This window comes from Cetorhinus maximus, chromosome 6, assembly GCF_964194155.1.
Source record: "Cetorhinus maximus chromosome 6, sCetMax3.hap1.1, whole genome shotgun sequence".
NCBI classification, from domain to species: Eukaryota; Metazoa; Chordata; class Chondrichthyes; order Lamniformes; family Cetorhinidae; genus Cetorhinus; species Cetorhinus maximus.
Window position 1 is genome coordinate 128,955,389 of NC_135884.1, and position 18,215 is coordinate 128,973,603.

General features: G+C 42.3%; 1 protein-coding gene across 1 annotated transcript in view; it reads right to left on the reverse strand.

Moving 5' to 3' along the window:
* Window positions 1-18,215, reverse strand: part of LOC144681428 (polycystin-1-like protein 2) — a 147,429-nt gene that overhangs the window by 109,862 nt on the left and 19,352 nt on the right. The window contains 2 exon segments of the mRNA XM_078543019.1: window positions 4,705-4,878; window positions 5,887-6,074. Of these exon segments, the coding sequence (XP_078399145.1) occupies window positions 4,705-4,878; window positions 5,887-6,074 (362 nt within the window).

Genomic DNA, 18,215 nt, shown 5'->3' on the forward strand with positions numbered 1-18,215 from the left:
TTTTGATGGAGAACAGAGAAATGGTAGAGAAACTAAACAGTTACTTTGCGTCTGTCTTCACGGAAGAAGATACAGAAATTCTCTCAGATATACTAGGCGACAAAGGGGTTTGTGAAACTGAGGAACTAAAAGTATTAGCAAAGTAGTACTTGAAAAGTTAACTGGGTTGAAGGTTGATAAATCCCCTGGGCCAGATGAGCTTCATCCCAAAGTGTTGAAGGAGGTGGCTAGAGAGATAGTGGATGCATTGGTGGTTATCTTTCAAAATTCTATAGATTCTGGAAGGGCTCCTGCGGACTGGAAAGTAGCAAATGTAACCTCACTGTTTAAGAAGGGAGGAAGAAGGAGAATTGAGAACTACAGACCTGTTAGTTTGACGTAAGTAGAAGGGAAAATGTTAGAATCTATTATAAAGGATGTGATAATTGGACATTTAGAAAAGAAATGGTAAAATTGGGTAGAGTCAACATGGCTTTATGAGGATATTACTTGTAGCATTGATAAAGGAGAACCAGTGAATGTGGTGTATTTGGATTTTCAGAAGACTTTTGATAAGGCCCCACACAGGAGGTCAGTAATAAAATTAGAGTGCATGGGATTGGGGACAATATGTTAGTATGGATTGAGAATTGCTTAACAGATAGAAGGCAGAGAGTAGGAATAAATGGATCATCCTCAGGATGGTAGCTTTTACCTGTGGGGTACCGTAAGGAACCATGCTAGATCCATAGCTGTTCACAATCTATATAAATGATTTGGGTGTAGGGACCAATTGTAACATTTCCAAATTTGCTGATGACACCAAACTGGGTGGGAATGTAAGTTGTGAGGAGGATGCAAGGAAGCCTCAAGAGGACTTGGACAGGCTAAGTGAATGGGCTATAGTATGGCAGATGGAATATAATGTGAATAAATATGAAGTTATTCACTTTGGTAGAAAAAACAAAAACACAGAATGTTTCTCACATGGTGAGATGTTGGGAAATGCAGATGTCCAAAGGGACCTGGATGTCCTTGTTCATGCGTCACTAAAAGCTAGCATTTCTTCACTCAGAGGGTAGTGAATCTTTGGAATTCTCTACCCCAGAGGGCTGTGGAAGCTCAATCATTGAGCATGTTCAAGACAGAAATTGATAGATTTCTAGAAACTAAGGACATCAAGGGATTTGGAGATAGTGTGGAAAAGTGGCATGATCTAATTGAATGGTAGAGCAGGCTCGATGGGCCGAATGGCCTACTCCTGTTCCCATGCCTTTTAATGATCACAGACACATCATTAGGCACCTTTAGAATCATGCAGTTATATAAAGTTATTTTCTCCAAGCACTGCTTACTGTGATGAATTCTTTACCTATTTAAGACTATGCTTAAGGAGGATGCCATTAAAACATATACAGGGTCTTCTTCATGTATCAGCCTCTCAAGAGACAAAGACATTTTATCCACAGATGCGAGGAGGTCTTCAGATCTATTTGCCATCTAAATACAAAATTGAAAGTAATAGAAGGTGATTTCTAAGTGTGTACATTTGGAACATCTTTTATGCATTTTCAAATCACATTAAAGGCTGCTATTCAGTTTCAAAATACTCTGCTCCCATTTGGACTCATGAGCCAATTGGAAAGGTAGGAACTTATTACAGAATCATAGAATGCTTACAACACAGGAGGAGTCCATTCAGCCACGCGTGTCTGTGCCAGCTTTCTGCAAGACCAGTTCATCTTGTCCCACCTCCCCTTTGTCCAGTAGCCACGCAAATGCTTCCTCTTCGGATAATGACCCAATTCTCTTTTGAAAGCGGCTATTGAATCTGCCTCCACCACACTCTCAGACATTCCAGATCCTATTCACCTGCTACGTAAAAATGTTTTTCCTCATGTCGCCATCCTTCTTTTGGCAATCACCTTAAACCGGTGTCCTCTGGGTCTCAATGGGAACAGTTTCCCCTATCTAGTCTGTCCAGACCCCTCATGATTTTGAATGCCTCTATCTAACCCCTTGACAACCTTCTCCAAGGAGACCAGCCCCAGCTTTTACCAATCTATTGACATAATTGAATTTCCTCATTTCTGGAAGCATTCATGCAAATCCTTTCTGCATCATCTCTATTTCTTTCATATCATTTCTAAAGTGTGGTGCCATCGAACCAGATGTAAAACTCCTGTTGAGGCTGAACCAATGTTTTATACAAGTTTGTCATAACTTCCTTATTTTTGTACTCTATGCACCTACTTATAGAGCCCAGGATCCTGTATGCTTTTGTTTAACTGCTCTCTCAACCTGCCTGGCCATTTTCAATGATTTGTGCGCACATATCCCCAGGTCCCACAGCTCCTGCACCTTTTACAATTGTACTTTTTTTCATATTGCCTCTCCCCGTTCTTTCTACCAAAATTAATCACTTCACACTTCTCTGCATTAAATTTCATCTACCACTTCTCCGCCCATTCCACCAGCCTATGTCCTCTTGAAGTTTAAAATTATCCTTCTCACGGCTCACAAAACATCCAGGTTCTGTTGTTGAAATTATGCCCTGTATAATAAAGTCTAGGTTGTTAATATATATGAAAAGCAGTGGTCCTAACACTGAATCCTGGGAAGCCCCATTGTAAACTTTCCTCCAGTCTGCAAAAACAACAGTTCACAAATACTCCCTGTTTTGTGTCACTCAGTCAATTTCATATCCATGGGCTGGATTTTATGCCCCCCCCCCCACCCCCCCAACCAGGTTGGGCCTAGGACACTACTCTTAGGAACTTCTGCAGTGATGTTCTGGAACTGAGATGATTGACCTCCAATAACCACAACCATCTTCCTTCATGCTAGGTATGGCTCCAACAAGTGGAGAGTTTCCCCCCTGATTCCCATTGACTCCAGTTTTGCTAGGGCTCCTTGATACCACACTTGGTCAAATGCTGCCTTGATGTCAAGGGCAGTCACTCTCACCTCACCTCTGGAGTTCAGCTCTTCTGTCTGTTTTTCAACCAAGACTATAATGAGGTCTGGAACTGAGTGACTGCAACAGAACCCAAACTGAACGTCAGTAAGCAGGTTTTTGCTAAGCACTGTTGATGACCCATTCCATCACTTCACTGATGATTGGGACTAGACTAATGGGGCAGTAATTGGCCGGATTGGATTTGTCCTACTTTTTGGGTACAGGACGCACCTGGGCAATTTTCCACATAGCCTGGTAGATGCCTGTACTGGAAAAGCTTGGCTGGTGGGGGCTGCAAGTTCTGAAGCACAAGTCTTCAGTACGATTGCCAGAATACTGTCAGGGCCTGCAGCCCTTGCAGTATCCAGGGCCTTCAGCCGTGTCATATCATGTGGAGTGAATCAAATTGGCTGAGGACTGGCATCTGTGATGCTGGGACCTCCGGAGGAGACCGAGATGGATCATCCACTCGGCACTTCTGGCTTACCTTCTGCATTGATGTACAGGACTCCCCCATCATCGAGGATGGGGATATTTGTGGAGCCTCCTCATCCAGTGAGTTGTTTAATTATGCATCACCATTCACGACTGGATGTGGCAGGACTGCAGAGCTTAGATCTGATCCGTTGGTTGTGGGATCTCTTAGCTCCCTCTATCGCTTGCTGGTTATGCTATATGTGATGGGGAAACTTTTAGAGACAATAATCCAGGACAAAATTTGTTGGCACTTGGAAATGTATGGGCTAATAAATGAAATTCAGCATGGATTTGTTAAAAGCAAATTAGCTTTGGCTACCTTGATTGAGTTCTTTGATGGTTGATGTAGTGCTTTGATGAGTTGCATATGAACTTTCAAAATACATTTGACAGGGAACATTGCAAGTTACTTACTACCATTAATATGAATGTACCATTAATTAAGAGTAAAATGGATGCCTACCATTAAACCAGAATCAAAAGAAAGGATAGCACTAAATTAGAATCAAAAGGAATGGATTGTCTCCAATATGCATCAAAGCACAGAACAATAAACATATCAAAAGGCAGGTATAGCATCAATTTAATACCTAAGGAACATGTGGTGCAGAGTCAATTCTCTTGTTTCTTGCATCAATGAAAATCTTTTGCAAGATCTATACTGTAACACCTCATGTATAAAAGGTATAATCTATCTGTTATGCATCAATATTTGAATTAGTCCAAAGTGAAGGAACTTTAAATTTTTCCCAAATAAATACAAGTAACCTAACTTGATTTGATACCAATTGCTTTTTTGATATAATTAATGTGCTTTCACTGAGTTATCCTCTTCTACTGAAATACTTTCTTCCTACCATATTTTATCATCTTGATGCTCAAGCAAAACAACAGCAGCAGTCTGCTAAAATGAGTCAGAGACTTATTTGAAGAAAAGGCTTAGCTATAGCCCTGCATAATTCTGCACTACACACTTTTATTTGTGCAAAGTATCTCTATAAACAGGTGGAATATGAAAGGACTAGTTAGCCATCTGCTTTACATAACCACATGAATCCATGTATAAGATCCAGTCGCAGGACTTTCATTTCACTCCTGTTCATTAGTACCAACAGAATTGATAAATGAAATTGTTCCCATTCTATATTGAAAATGAACTCTGACTAATGCTGTGTCTTCCACTACAAAATGAAATGATACCAGTGGAAGGAGGAACACACTGCCTTCTCCGCAAGCTTGTTTTATTTTAATTCCAAGCCATTCAATTCTAAACTTTCGAGGATCTTTACCTTTTCTTTCTCCACATTGAAACTATTAGTTGCCATTGAAGCAGTTAGTAGATTGTTAGCGGCATAAAGACCATTTTTTGCTGCGGACATTTTCCACATTACATCATTCGGCTTGTGAACAGGAATAAGCTCCAACGTGTCACTCAGGGTCAGAAGCATGTTACTGGCTTCATCCTGAGAAGTAAAAAAGAGCATGGAAACATTCAAAATATACGTACACTGCAACATATTTCACCTGGCAAGAGCAGCTGTGATGTTGAAACCCATTCAATATCTATTGTTCAATAGGACTTATTGCCATTCCATCCTGGACCTCTAAACCAAGAAACTAAAAAGCCACAGGACTGGGAATTTAAACTTTTCCCAAATAAATACAAGTAACCTAACTTGATTTGATACCAATTGCTTTTTTGATATAATTAATGTGCTTTCACTGAGTTATCCTCTTCTACTGAAATACTTTCTTCCTACCATATTTTATCATCTTGATGCTCAAGCAAAACAACAGCAGCAGTCTGCTAAAAAGAGTCAGAGACTTATTTGAAGAAAAGGCTTAACTATAGCCCTGCATAATTCTGCACTGCACGCTTTTATTTGTGCAAAGTATCTCTATAAACAGGTGGAATATGAAAGGTTGGGCCTTATTTTTCATCCCATTAGTTGGATTCTCTCTTGTTGGAGAAGGTCATTGCCTGGTACTTGTATGGCACGAATGTTGTTTGCCACTTGTCAGCCCAAGCCTGGATATTGTCCAGGTCTTGCTGCATTTGGACATGGACTGCTTCAGTATCTGAGGAGTCGCGAATGGTGCTGAACATTGCACAATCATCAGCGAACATCCCCACTTCTGACCTTATGATGGAAGGTCATTGATGAAGCAGCTGAAGATGGTTGGGCTGAGGACACTGCCCTGAGGAACTCCTGCAGTGATGTCCTGGAGCGGAGAGAACTGACCTCCAACAACAACAACCATCTTCCTTTGTGCCAGGTATGACTCCAAACAGTGGGGAGTTTTCCCCTTGATTCCCATTGACTCCAGTTTTGCTAGGGCTCCTTGATGCCACACTCGGTCAAATGTGGCCTTGATATTAAAATAAATGTGTAATTGACAATTAAAATTAAATATTATTCTTCATTTATGCGTTCAAAATTTGCCATGACAAAACACAGAACTCATCTTACCTGTGATGCAACAGTCAGGCTATCAGTGTACGAGGTAATAAATTTAAGGTAAGTGTTAATTTTCTCTATTCCCTTCAGTGAGGATGAATTCATTGCTATCACAGAAAGTTTCTGTAAGGTATTCTCAATCATCTTGTAGCAGATAGGAAAGAAAAACACAACATTTGAGAAAATGATCATTTTGATTCCTACCAGAGAATGATGAATGTAGATGAGAGAGTAAATGAGAATGGGGATTGCATTGTTGCTGAAGATAAAAGGCTGGTGTTAGATATTGAAACCCTCCCACATATAAATTATTTGTGTAGATAACCGCGCATTCTCATAGTTGTACGGTTATTGGGAATCTTTTACTTTGATTGATAGCCAATGCGCTAAAAACAATTATATCTCATTTGAAACTTGAAGATGGTCCCTGTTTGACTTTACAGTGTGGTCTGATAGAAGGAATCAAAGTTTTCATTTATGTTAAAAAGACTATCTTCATGTATGAAAAGCCAAATGTTCATTTCAAAATAAGCGTCATGGACAATTAAAACATTTTTGAATGTCTTTAAATATTTACATATATTATGAAGCTTTTACAATTTTTGGTGCTTTTCGATCTTACTGAAATCTCCTTATGCACTTTCCAATATTTTAGTGAGAACATTTTAGAATTATTTTCAAGATCTATTAAGATCCATCTGATGTTGATGAGTGCTGCTTTGAAATCTTTGTGATTTAACTCTGATTGTTATTTTGACTTGCCTAGGATAATAAAATTGACATTTGCAATCATTTGTAAAGGCAGTTTTCAAACTGAATCTGAATTTATCTTGCAAGAATGTTAACATGTACTGACCTACAAACACAAACACAATAGCCCGAACAATCAGCATAAGAGCCTGTCCATATTCCCGTCCTGCAGTATGTATAACTACCTCTCAGTGTATCCAGTTATTCCTCCAGATGATGGGCAGAGTATGCTGCCTGAAATATTGAGGCCATGAGTGGAAATCGGAGAGTTTTCCAATTAAATCTGGAGTCAGGCAAGGCTGCCTTCTCTCCCCTATTCTCTTCGTGTGCTGCATAGAACCTTTTGCCGAGTCCATCAAAAGGATTCGGGCATAAGAGGAGTGACAACTCAGGTAGTGGAGGCACTCAGGTCAAAGCCTCCCTGTACATGGAGGATGTTGCTGTCTTCTGCTTGGATCCGCTATTGGTATACAGGCTGATAAGTATCTGCGACCAGTTTGAACTGGCCTCGGGGGCCAAGGTAAATCATGACAAGAGTGAGGCCATGTTCTTTGGGAACTGGAACAACCGATCCTTTGTCCCCTTCATCATCAGGTCAGACTGCCTGAAGGTGCTGGGGATATGGTTCAGAGGAACCAGGGCATGCACGAAAAACTGGAAGGAGCAAGTAGGAGCAAACAAAAACTGATCACGTGGGTGCAACACTCCCTCTCCATTGCGGGTAAGAACCTGGTCATCAGGGTGTGAGGCATTCTCTCAGTGTTGCTGTGCATGGCGCAGATCTGGCTCATTCCTCACTCCTGTGCCGTGGAGATCACCCGAGCCATCTTCCACTTTATCTGGAGTCAAAAATGGACCGTGTTTGCAGCGACAACAATGTACAAACCTCTAGATAAAGGGGGAAAATTGTGCCCAACATTGCCCTCATCCTGGTGGCCACCTTTGTGTCTGGCTGCATCAAGCTGTGTGTAGACTCCAAGTGTCACTACGCCCCGAGGTTTTACCTGTCCTCAGTGTTGCGAAGGATGGGTCTGGCCACATTGCTGCAGAACGCTCCAAGCAATGAACTGTGTCGAACCACCTGTCCGTCATGGAAAAGTTTATGCAGAAACACACTTTTGACCACAAGTCCATTAGGCAGTGGTCTGCACATAACGTCCTCGAGGCCCTGAGGGAAGAAAAGATGGTAGGTCCTGTTGGATGGTTCCCTGAGCAGACTGTCAAATTAATTTAGCAGAATGCATCATCACCAGAATTTTCAAACAAGCATCAAGATGTAGCTTGGCTGGTGCTGAGAAAGGCTGTGGTAAAGTGAGGTACCCTGTCCCTTTAAGAGAATGGAAGTGTACTGATCATAACTAGGGTTGTAGATAGGGCTTTAAACTAAATAGTGGGGTGGGGTTCAGTTGCATGGAAATATAAAAAATCAAAGTTTAAGGAGAGGGTAAGAGTGCAGGTTAGTGACGAGGTTGATTGTTACCAAAAAGTGAAAGGAAGGGACAGAGTGTGTGAATGCATATTGCACCAAAGAATCATTTAAGAGTAGGGAAAATTGACAATAGGGCAAACTTAAAGACTTTGTATCTGAATGCGTGTCGCATTCAGAATAAAAATAATGAGTTAACAGCGTAAATAGAGATAACTAGGTATGATTTGGTGGCGATTACTGAGACGTGGTTACAGGGAGAACAGGTTTGGGAGTTGAATATCCAAGGGTACTCAGCATTTTGGAAGGATAAGCAGGAAGGAAAAGGAGGTAGTGTAGCTTTGTTAGTAAAGGAAGAGATCAGTGCTATAGTGAGGAATGATTTAGGCACTGGAGAGCAAGAAGTAGTCAGTCTGGGTAGAAACAAGAAATAGCAAGGGAAAGAAGTCCCTGGTGGGAATAATCTATAGGTCCCCAAACAGTAGTTCAGCAGTAGAGCACAATATAAATCAGGAAATACTGGGAGCATGTAAGAAAGGCACGGCAATAATCACGGGTGATTTTAAACTGCATATAAGCTGGACTAATAAATTGGCAAGGGTAGCCTCGAGGGAGAGTTCATAGAGTGTATTAGAGATTGTTTCTTGGAGCAATATGTTGTGGAACCAACCAGGGAGCAGGCTATTCTGGATTTGGTTTTGTATATGAAATGGGATTAATTAATGATTTCATAGTAAAGGATCCTCTAGGGAAGAGTGATCATAGCATGCTAGAATTTCAAGTTCAGTTTGAGAGCGAGAAACTTAAGTCCCACACTAGTGTTCTGGAGTTAAACAAAGGTAACTACATAGGCATGAGGGCGGATTTGGCCCTCATGGACTGGGCAGGAAGACTACAAGGTAGGACAGTTGATGAACAGTGGCAGATATTTAAGGAGATATTCAATTCCTCCCAAGTAAAATATATTCCAAAGATGAAGAAAGATGGTAACGGGGGGGGAAAGCATCCGTGACTAAGCAAGGAAGTTAAAGATAACATAAAGGCAAAAACTAGGGCATATCAAATTGCAAATGTCAGTGGCAGGCTGGAAGACTGGGAAAATTTTAAAGATCAACAAAGGATTACAAAAAGAATAATAAAAAGAGCAAAGGTAAATTATGAAAGAAAACTAGTGCAAAATGTAAAAACTGATAGCAAAAGCTTCTACAAGTATATAAAAGGAAAGAGAGTAGCTAAAGTGAATGTTGGTCCCTTGGAAGATGAGACTGGGGAGTTAATAGTGGGGAACACAGAAATGGCAGAGAAGCTTGATCAATATTTTGCCTCAGTTTTCACGTTGGAGGACACTAGTACCACCCCAATAGTAACAGGTAATGCAGAGGGTATAGAGAGGGAAGAACTTAGAACAATCACCACCACTAGAGAAAAAGTAATGAGCAAACTTTTGGGATTAAAGGGTGACAAGTCCCCAGGACCTGATGGCCTACATCCCAGGGTCTTAAAGGAAATGGCAGCGGAGGTAGTGGATGCATTGGCTATAATATTCCAAAATTCCCTGGATTCTGGAAAGGTTCCAGTGGATTGGAAAAATGCTAATATAATGCCCTTATTCAAAAAGTGGGGGAGGCAGAAAGTAGGAAACTATAGACCAGTTAGATTAACGTCTGTCATTGGGAAATTGTTAGAATCCATTATTAAGGAAGTGGTAATGGGGCATTTGGAAAGTCAAAATGCAATCCACCAAAGTCAGCATGGTTTTATGAAGAGTAAATCAAGTTTGACTAATTTGCTAGAGTTCTTTGAAGATGTGACAGGCAAAGTGGATAATGGGGATCCTGTAGATGTGGTATATGTGGACTTCCAGAAGGCCTTTGATAAAGTGCCGCACAAAAGATTAATACACAAGATAAGATCACACAGAGTTAGGGGTAATATATTAGCTTGGATAGAGGATTGGCTAACCAACAGAAAACAGAGAGTCGGGATAAATGGGTCTTTTTCTGGATGGCAAGCTGTAACTAGTGGGGTGCCACAAGGTTCAGTCCTTGGGCCCCAACTATTTACAATCTATATTAATGACTTGGATTCAGGGATAGAAGGCACTATAGCTAAATTTGCAGATGACACCAAAATAGGTGGGAAAGTAAGTTGTAATGAAGAAATAAGAAATTTACAAATGGATATGGACAGGTTAGGTGAATGGGACAAAATTTGGCCAATAGAGTTTAACGTGGATAAGTGTGAGGTTATCCAATTTGGTCGGAAGAATAGAAAGGCGAGTTATTATTTAAAAGGAGAGAAACTTCAGAATGCTTCAGTGCAGAGGGATCTGGGTGTCCTCGTGCATGAATCATTGAAAGCTAGTATACAGGTACAGCAGGTAATAAGGAAGACAAATGGAATTTTGGCATTTATTGCTAAAGGAATAGAGTATAAAAATAGGGAAGTGTTGTTGCAACTGTACAAGGCATTGGTGAGACTGCACCTGGAGTACTGTGCACAGTTTTGGTCCCCTTACTTGAGGAAGGATGTAGTTGCATTGGAGGCAGTTCAGAGGAGGTTCACTAGATTGATTCCAGAGATGCAGGGCTTGTCTTATGAGGAGAGATTGAGCAGTTTAGGCCTGTACTTGCTAGAGTTTAGAAGGATGACAGGAGATCTAATTGAGGTATATAAGATGCTAAAGGGGATAGACAAAGTAGATGTGGAGCGGATGTTTCCCTTTGTGGGGCATTCTAGAATGAGAGGCCATAGTTTTAGGCTGAGGGGGTGGTATATTTAAATCAGAGATGAGGAGGAATTACTCTTCTCAAAGGGTCATGAATCTGTGGAATTCAATACCTCAGAGTGCAGTGGATGCCGGGACGCTGAAATTTAAGGAGGAGATAGACAGATTTTTAATTAGTAACAGGTTGAAAGGTTATGGAGACAGGGCGGGAAATTGGAGTTGGGGCCGAAATGAGATCAGCCATGATCGTATTGAATGGTGGGGCAGATTCGAGGGGCTGAATTGCCTACTCCTGCTCCTAGTTCTTATGTATGTTCTTATTTGGCAGCACTGACGAATCACTGTACAGCGTGGACAACTAGGAACTGTAAGTCTAGTTCTGGAGGTTTCTGAGTGAGCACGTATGATCTGGTACTCTGCCCTGTGTCTCAATAAACCATCATTGTTTATTCTTACATCAGTCTCTCCCCGTTATTGATTGCAAGCAGCAATTGATGAGAACACAGGAAGGTGTGCAGTTAGGGTTTGGTTGGCCAATGAACTAATTTACCCAAGACATAAAAGTGGCGACAAGGATAAAGAACAAAAGAAAATAAATTTCAAGACGGGTGAGCAAAGCATTGGAAAGAGCATCTGTATTTAGCTTTTAAAATAGGTGGCAGCCGGCAATCAGAGCAGGAAGCAGTACTGCAGTTTAAAATGAAAAAAAAAATACCCTGTAGAGTCACGATCGGGGGAATCCCAAAACTCGAAATGAGTGTGGAACCCAGCAGAGAAAAGCTGACAGCTGCAGAGAGAGTTAAAAAAAACGGTAACCGCTCTTAAAGCGGCAATGTGTTTAAAAGGATAAATACATGAAAAATGGCTATGGACAGAAAATTATAAGACACCCTAGGGAGAGCGCAACTCTGGGGTAAGCCGAACAGCTAAATGTATTATTACCTAGAAAACTTATCGGAAGGGCAGTCCCCTTCACGATGCCGCAGTTCGGGCGTGTGGAACCATTTGATCCCATTTCAGATGACTGGTCTCAGTATGTCAACCTCAAAGCGTTCTTTTTTATTGCTAATGACATCGCAGGGGAGGGGAAGAAGAGGGCGATTCTTTTGTCTTCATGCAGGAAGAAAACGTATGGGCTGATCCGCAGCCTTACGTCACCTAGCGCCCTAGACTTGAAGGTTTTTGACGAGTTAATAAAAATTATACAAAGCTACCTGAGATCAAAGCCCTCTGTTACTTTTCAGCACTTCAAGTTCAATTCAAGGAACAGGCTTGCGGAGGAGACAATAGCTGACTATGTGGCCGTTTTAAAGGCATTAATTGAGCATTGCAAATTCGGAATGTCCATTAGTGATATGTTGAGAGACTTGACCTGTAAATAGTTATTGTGTAAATAGTTAATGTGTTTTAAGCTTGTTAGCTGTACTTTTAAGTAGAGGGGGAGAGATGTGGTAAAGTGAAGTACCCTATCCCTTTAAGAGAATGCATGTGTACTAATCATGTGACAGCACGAACGAATCACTGTACAGTGCGGGCAACTGGGAACTGTAAGTCTAGTTCTGGAAGTTTCTGAGTGAGCACATATGATCTGGTGCTCTGCCCTATGTCTCAACAAACCATCACTGTTTATTCTTATGTCAGTCTCTCCCAGTTGTTGATTGCAAGCAGCAATTGATGAGAACATAGGAAGGCGTGCAGTTAGAGTTCGGTTGGCCAACGAACACATTTACCCAAGACCTAAAAAAGGCCCTCCCAGTTAGGTCCTTCCTACACGTTCAGAGTCTTACCCCCTCTGCAAGTTGCCCTCAAGGTGGCTGTGGTGGGGAAGAAACCATTGTTCACCTCCTTCTGGAATGTCCCTTTGTAAAGCAGGACTGGAAAAAGCTGCAGTGGGTTTGTTGAGGTTCATCCCGAGCAGCCACGTGACAACTTGGACTCTACGGGCTGTTCCTAGGGACACACACCGAGACAAACATCGATTCTGCTGGAGGATCATCAGCTCAATGAAAGATGCTCTTTGAAACTTGTTGGTCTTCCAATGCAAAGTTGTCCTCGACTAAGTGTTGCAGGCTGGCACATTCCAAGGTCCAGGACTACATGCTGAGGGACACACTATAGTTTGGCGCAGCCGCCGCAGAGGCCCAATGGGGAAAGATTGCTGTATAAGACCTTTCAGCCATAGTAGACCGAGGGGCTGGAAAATTTGTAGAACCTCTCGGGGCTGTATGCCTAGCATTGAATATGAATGTATGAAAAGTGTTGAAATTATATTGAGGCACCTCAGAGAGGAACATGCTGTACGATGGAAAGTTGAATTCTATTGCATTTTGTGTCATTTTTGAATTTGAAATGGTTTGCCCCCAGGCTGAGTGCCTGACATGGAATTATATTGAAAATATCAAAAGAATTACAATTGTGCAGAGGCATCTAGAATGGTAAACACTGTATGGAGATAAGTCGAATTTTTATGGTACTTCATGTAATTTTCATGTTGAAATGTTTTGTAATTTACTTTCACAAATTTTCTGAATAAAATAAATTTTGGGGAAAAAAATGTTGAGGCTTACCAGTTCTTCCAAGGAACTCTTTTGAGGTAACAATTGTTCTTTTCAGAGCAAAATTTTACAAGGTCTAACCATAAATTTGCCTTCCTGATTCAGTTTATGAGCTGTGATATTAGATTTGATTTATATTGATGATTAATTTCAGTTTGACTTTTTTTCCTCCAAGAGCAGCATCAACTCCACAGCTGAATGTTTTTTTTTATGTGGAACAAATACATGCCCCAATTATACTTTATTATCCATAATAAATCAGCTACAGGTCTGCAGCTATAGTGTAACTCTCAATGCAGCTAATTTATTTTCTAAATTCTTGAAGTCACTTTAAGTAAGGAGACTGGTAGATGGTTTGGCACTAGATTAGCACTCATGAAGCTGTGAAATTGAACTCACCAAAGACAGCAATTTGTGGCCTACAACAGAAAATTACCAATAAAATGCTGATGGATTTCAGTAGAATCCCGATTGGTTCATTAAGGGTGTTCAGGGAAAGGAATCTCTAGCCAGTCTGGTTGACATGTGACCTTAGTCCCACACCATGCCTAATGCCCTCTGAAGTGACCCATGCAACCAGTTTAAACAGAAAATGCAACCACTGCAAACATCCAGAAAACATTTTTTTTTACAAAACTCCTGAAATCAAATGCCAAACTTCAATTTTGCCATCTGTTGTACAAAATGAACCTTACATTGAGATATCTAGAATCATTTTCAGAAATATGCACCATTACCACTCCCTTTGCCTTTTGTTCCACTCACTCAGGATTACTGCTTTGTTTCTTTGTTACAACCATTACCATTCCCCTGCCTTAATTGTTCCATGACATCTTTGTCCTTTAATCTTCCCTGCCCTCTAACCTACCCCAGACCTTCCCTTTTGTTCTTCCTCTCCTTGCCCCCTTTCAACGGCATAAAGCCCATTACATTTCAACCTCCCTTCAGTTCTGAAGAAGTAACATATTTGACTAGAAATGTTGGCCGGGATTTTCCTGCCCTGCCGTGGTGGGTTCAGTGGCCCAGTCAAAAGCCTATTGACTTTCGGCAGGACCGGACAATCCCAGTAGCAGGCATGGCTGGAAAATCCCACCCATTAACTCTCTCCACAGGTGCTACCAGACCTGCTGAGTTTCTCCAGGACTTTCTGTTTTTATTTTAGTTTCTTCTCGCACTCTCTTTTTGCCTCTCATATTTCCTTTTTGTCTTTCTCTTTTTTAATTCATTCACAGGATGTGGGCTTCACTGGCTGGGCCAACATTTATTGCCCATCCCTAGTTGCCCTTGAGAAGGTGTGGTGAGCTGCCGCCTTGAACCACTGGGAGTTCCACAGTGCTGTTAGGCAAGGGGTTCCAGGATTTTGACCCAGTGACAGTGAAGGAACGGCGATATATTTCAAAGTCAGGATGGTGAGTGACTTGGAGGGGAACTTCCAAGCGCTGGTGTTCCCATCTATCTGCTGCCCTTGTGCTTCTAGATGATAGTGGTCGTGAGTTTGGAAGGTGCTGTCAAAGGAGCCTTGGTAAACTCCTGCAGTGCAACTTGTAGATGGTACACACTGCTGCTACCGTGCAACAATGGTGGAGGGGAGTGAATGTTTGTGCATGTGGTGCCAATCAAGCGGGCTGCTTTGTCCTGGACGGTGTCAAGCTTCTTGAGTGTTGTGGGAGCTGCACTCATCCAGACAATTGGGAAGTATTCCATCACACATCTGACTTATGCCTTGAAGATGGTGGACAGGCTTTGGGGAGTCAAGAGGTGAGTTACTCACCGCAGGATTCATAGCCTCTGACCTGCTCTTGTAGCCACAGTATTTATATGGCTAGTTCAGTTCAGTTTCTGGTCAATGGTAACCCCCAGGATGTTGATAGTAGGGGATTCAGTGATGGTAATGCCATTGAACATCAAGGGGCGATGGTTAGATTCTCTCTTGTTGGAGATGATCATTGCCTGGCACTTGTGTGGCGTGAATGTTATTTGCCACTTGTCAGCCCAAGCCTCGACATTGTCCAGGTCTTGCTGTATTTGGACATGGACTGCTTCAGTATCTGAGGAGTTGCAAATGGTGCTGAACATTGAGCAATCATCAGCGAACATCCCCACTTCTGACCTTATGATGGAAGGAAGGTCATTGATGAAGCAGCTGAAGATGGTTCGGCCAAGGACACTGCGCCGAGGACACCTGCAGTGACGTCCCGGAGCTGAGATGACTGACCTCCAACAACCACAATTATCTTCCTTTACGCTAGGTAGGACTCCAACCAATGGAGAACTTTCCCCCTGATTCCCATTGACTCCAGTTTTGTTAGGGCTCCTTGATGCCATATACAGTCAAATGTGGCCTTGATGTCAGGGGCAGTCACTCTCATCTCGCCTCTAGAGTTCAGCTCTTTTGTCCATGTTTGAACCAAGGCTGTAATGAGGTCAAGAGCTGGGTGGCCCTGGCGGAACCCAAACTGAGCATCAATGAGCAGGTAATTGTTAAGCAAGTGCTGCTTGATAGCATTGTTGATGGCCCCTTCCATTACTTTACTGATAATCGAGAGTAGACTGATGGAGCCGTAATTGGCTGGGTGGATTTGTTCTACTTTTTGTGTACAGGACATACCTGGGCGATTTTCCACATAGCCAGGTAGATGTCAGTGTTGTAGCTTGGTTAGAGGCGGGGCAAGTTCTGGAGCACAAGTCTTCAGTACTATTGCCGGAATATTGTCAGGGCATATAGCCTTTGCAGTATCCAGTGCCTTCAGATGTTTCTTGATATCACATGGTGTGAATTCAATTGGCTGAAGGCTGACATCTGTGATGCTGGGGACCTCCGGAGGAGGCCGAGATGGATCATCCACTCGGCACTTCTGGCTGAAGATTGTAGCAAATGTTTCAGCCTTACCTTTTGCACTGATGTGCTGGGCTCCCCTATCATTGAGGATGAGGATATTTGTGGAGACTCCTCCTCCAGTGAGTTGTTTAATTGTCCACCACCATTCACAACTGGACGTGGCAGGACTGCAGAGCTTAGATCTGATCCGTTGGGTGTGGGATCGCTTAGTTCTGTCTATCACTTGCTGCTTATGCTGTTTGGCATGCAAGTAGTCCTGTGTCATAGCTTCACAAAGTTGACACCTCATTTTTAGGTATGCCTAGTACTCCTCTTCATTGAGCCTGGGTTGATCCTTTGGCTTGATGGTAATGGTAGAGTGGGGGATATACCGGGTCATGAAGTTACAGATTGTGTTCAAGTACAATTCTGCTGCTGCTGATGGCCCACAGCGCCTCATGGATACCCAGTCTTGAGTTGCTAGATCTGTTTGAAATCTATCCCATTTACCACAGTGGTAATGCCACACAACACGATGGAGGGTATCCTCAATGTGAAGGCGGACTTCGTCTCCGCAAGGACTGTGTGCTGGTCACTCCTACCGACACTGTCATGGACCGATGCATCTGCAGTAGGCAAGTTGGTGAGGATGAGGTCAAATATGTTTTTCCCTCTTGTTGGTTCCCCCTCCACCTGCTGCAGACCCAGTCTAGCAGCTATGTCCTTTAGGACTCGGCCAGCTCGGTCAGTAGTGGTACTACCGAGTCACTCTTGGTGATAGACATTGAAGTCCCCCACCCAGAGTACATTCTGCATCAATGCCACCCTCAGTGCTTCCTCCAAGTGGTGTTCAACATGGAGGAGCACTGATTCATCAGCTGAGGGAGGGTGGTACGTGGTAATCAGCAGGAGGTTTCCTTGCCCATGTTTGACCTGATGCCATGAGACTTCATGGGGTCCGGAGTCGATGTTGAGGACTCCTGGGGCAACTCTTTCCTGACTGTATACCACTGTGCCACCACCTCTGCTGCATCTGTCCTACCAATGAGACAAGACAACCCAGGGATGGTGATAGTGGTGCCTGGGACATCTCCTCTGACTGGTGCAAAGCCTTGAGACATTTTAGATAAAAAGCCATCAATATGTTCTGTATAGAGTATCTCATGGCCATCAGTCTGATTATGGTAAGTGCAAAGGGCTATAGTATATCACCACAGAAGAGAGCAGAGAGTAGGGGAGGGGTGTTGGACTTCTTCCTCTCAAGTTGCCATGGGACATCTGGTTATTTTTTAATGGTTGGGTCTCATTAACATTTCTCAGACTGAACACCCAAAACAAACATGAAGTGGCAACTGGTTGGCTGCTGCATGCTTTGTGAAGACTGGGCATCCAGGTGAGAAGGGGAGAGATTTCAGGATGGGAAAGGCCCAACCTGTCTTTGTGGGGCTTTAGGAAGCATGCCACCCAAATTCAGGAAATTCAGAACTGGATTTTCTAAGTTTGCCACTTAGAGAAGAGCCCAAATTGTGGAGGTCACAAAATTTGATAAAAAGTTTGGGCAGATTAATTTTGGGGCAAAGTTTGTTGGCCTGTCGGCAAAAAATTTCAGGCTGCTATTAGAGCCTCATAAAATGAATATTTGAGTAATTTACACTCTCAATTCCTCAATCTTTAGCTCTGGTGCAGATGCTTTCATGCAGGTTGTGCTGGAAAACAGAAACTCAACTCCTGAACTCTGACGTTCCCCTCTCACTTTTTTTTTACTCATTTGTAGGATGTTAGCATTGCTGGCTTAGCCAGCATTTATTGCCCATCCCTAATTGCCCTTGAGAAGATGTGGTGAGCTGCCTTCTTGAACCGCTGCAGTCCATATTTAATATGTTCCAAGTGATTATGGTAAAGCGTTATTTAAAATTGTAACTTTAAAATGGTCTTTAGAATCCACTTAACACTTGAAATATTCTGATGTAAAATTAGTGCAAAATCAGCAAGTGTTTACATCATGTTCAGGTTGTTAATCATTCACAAGGATTCAAAATTTTACACTTCAGCAAATGAAAATAT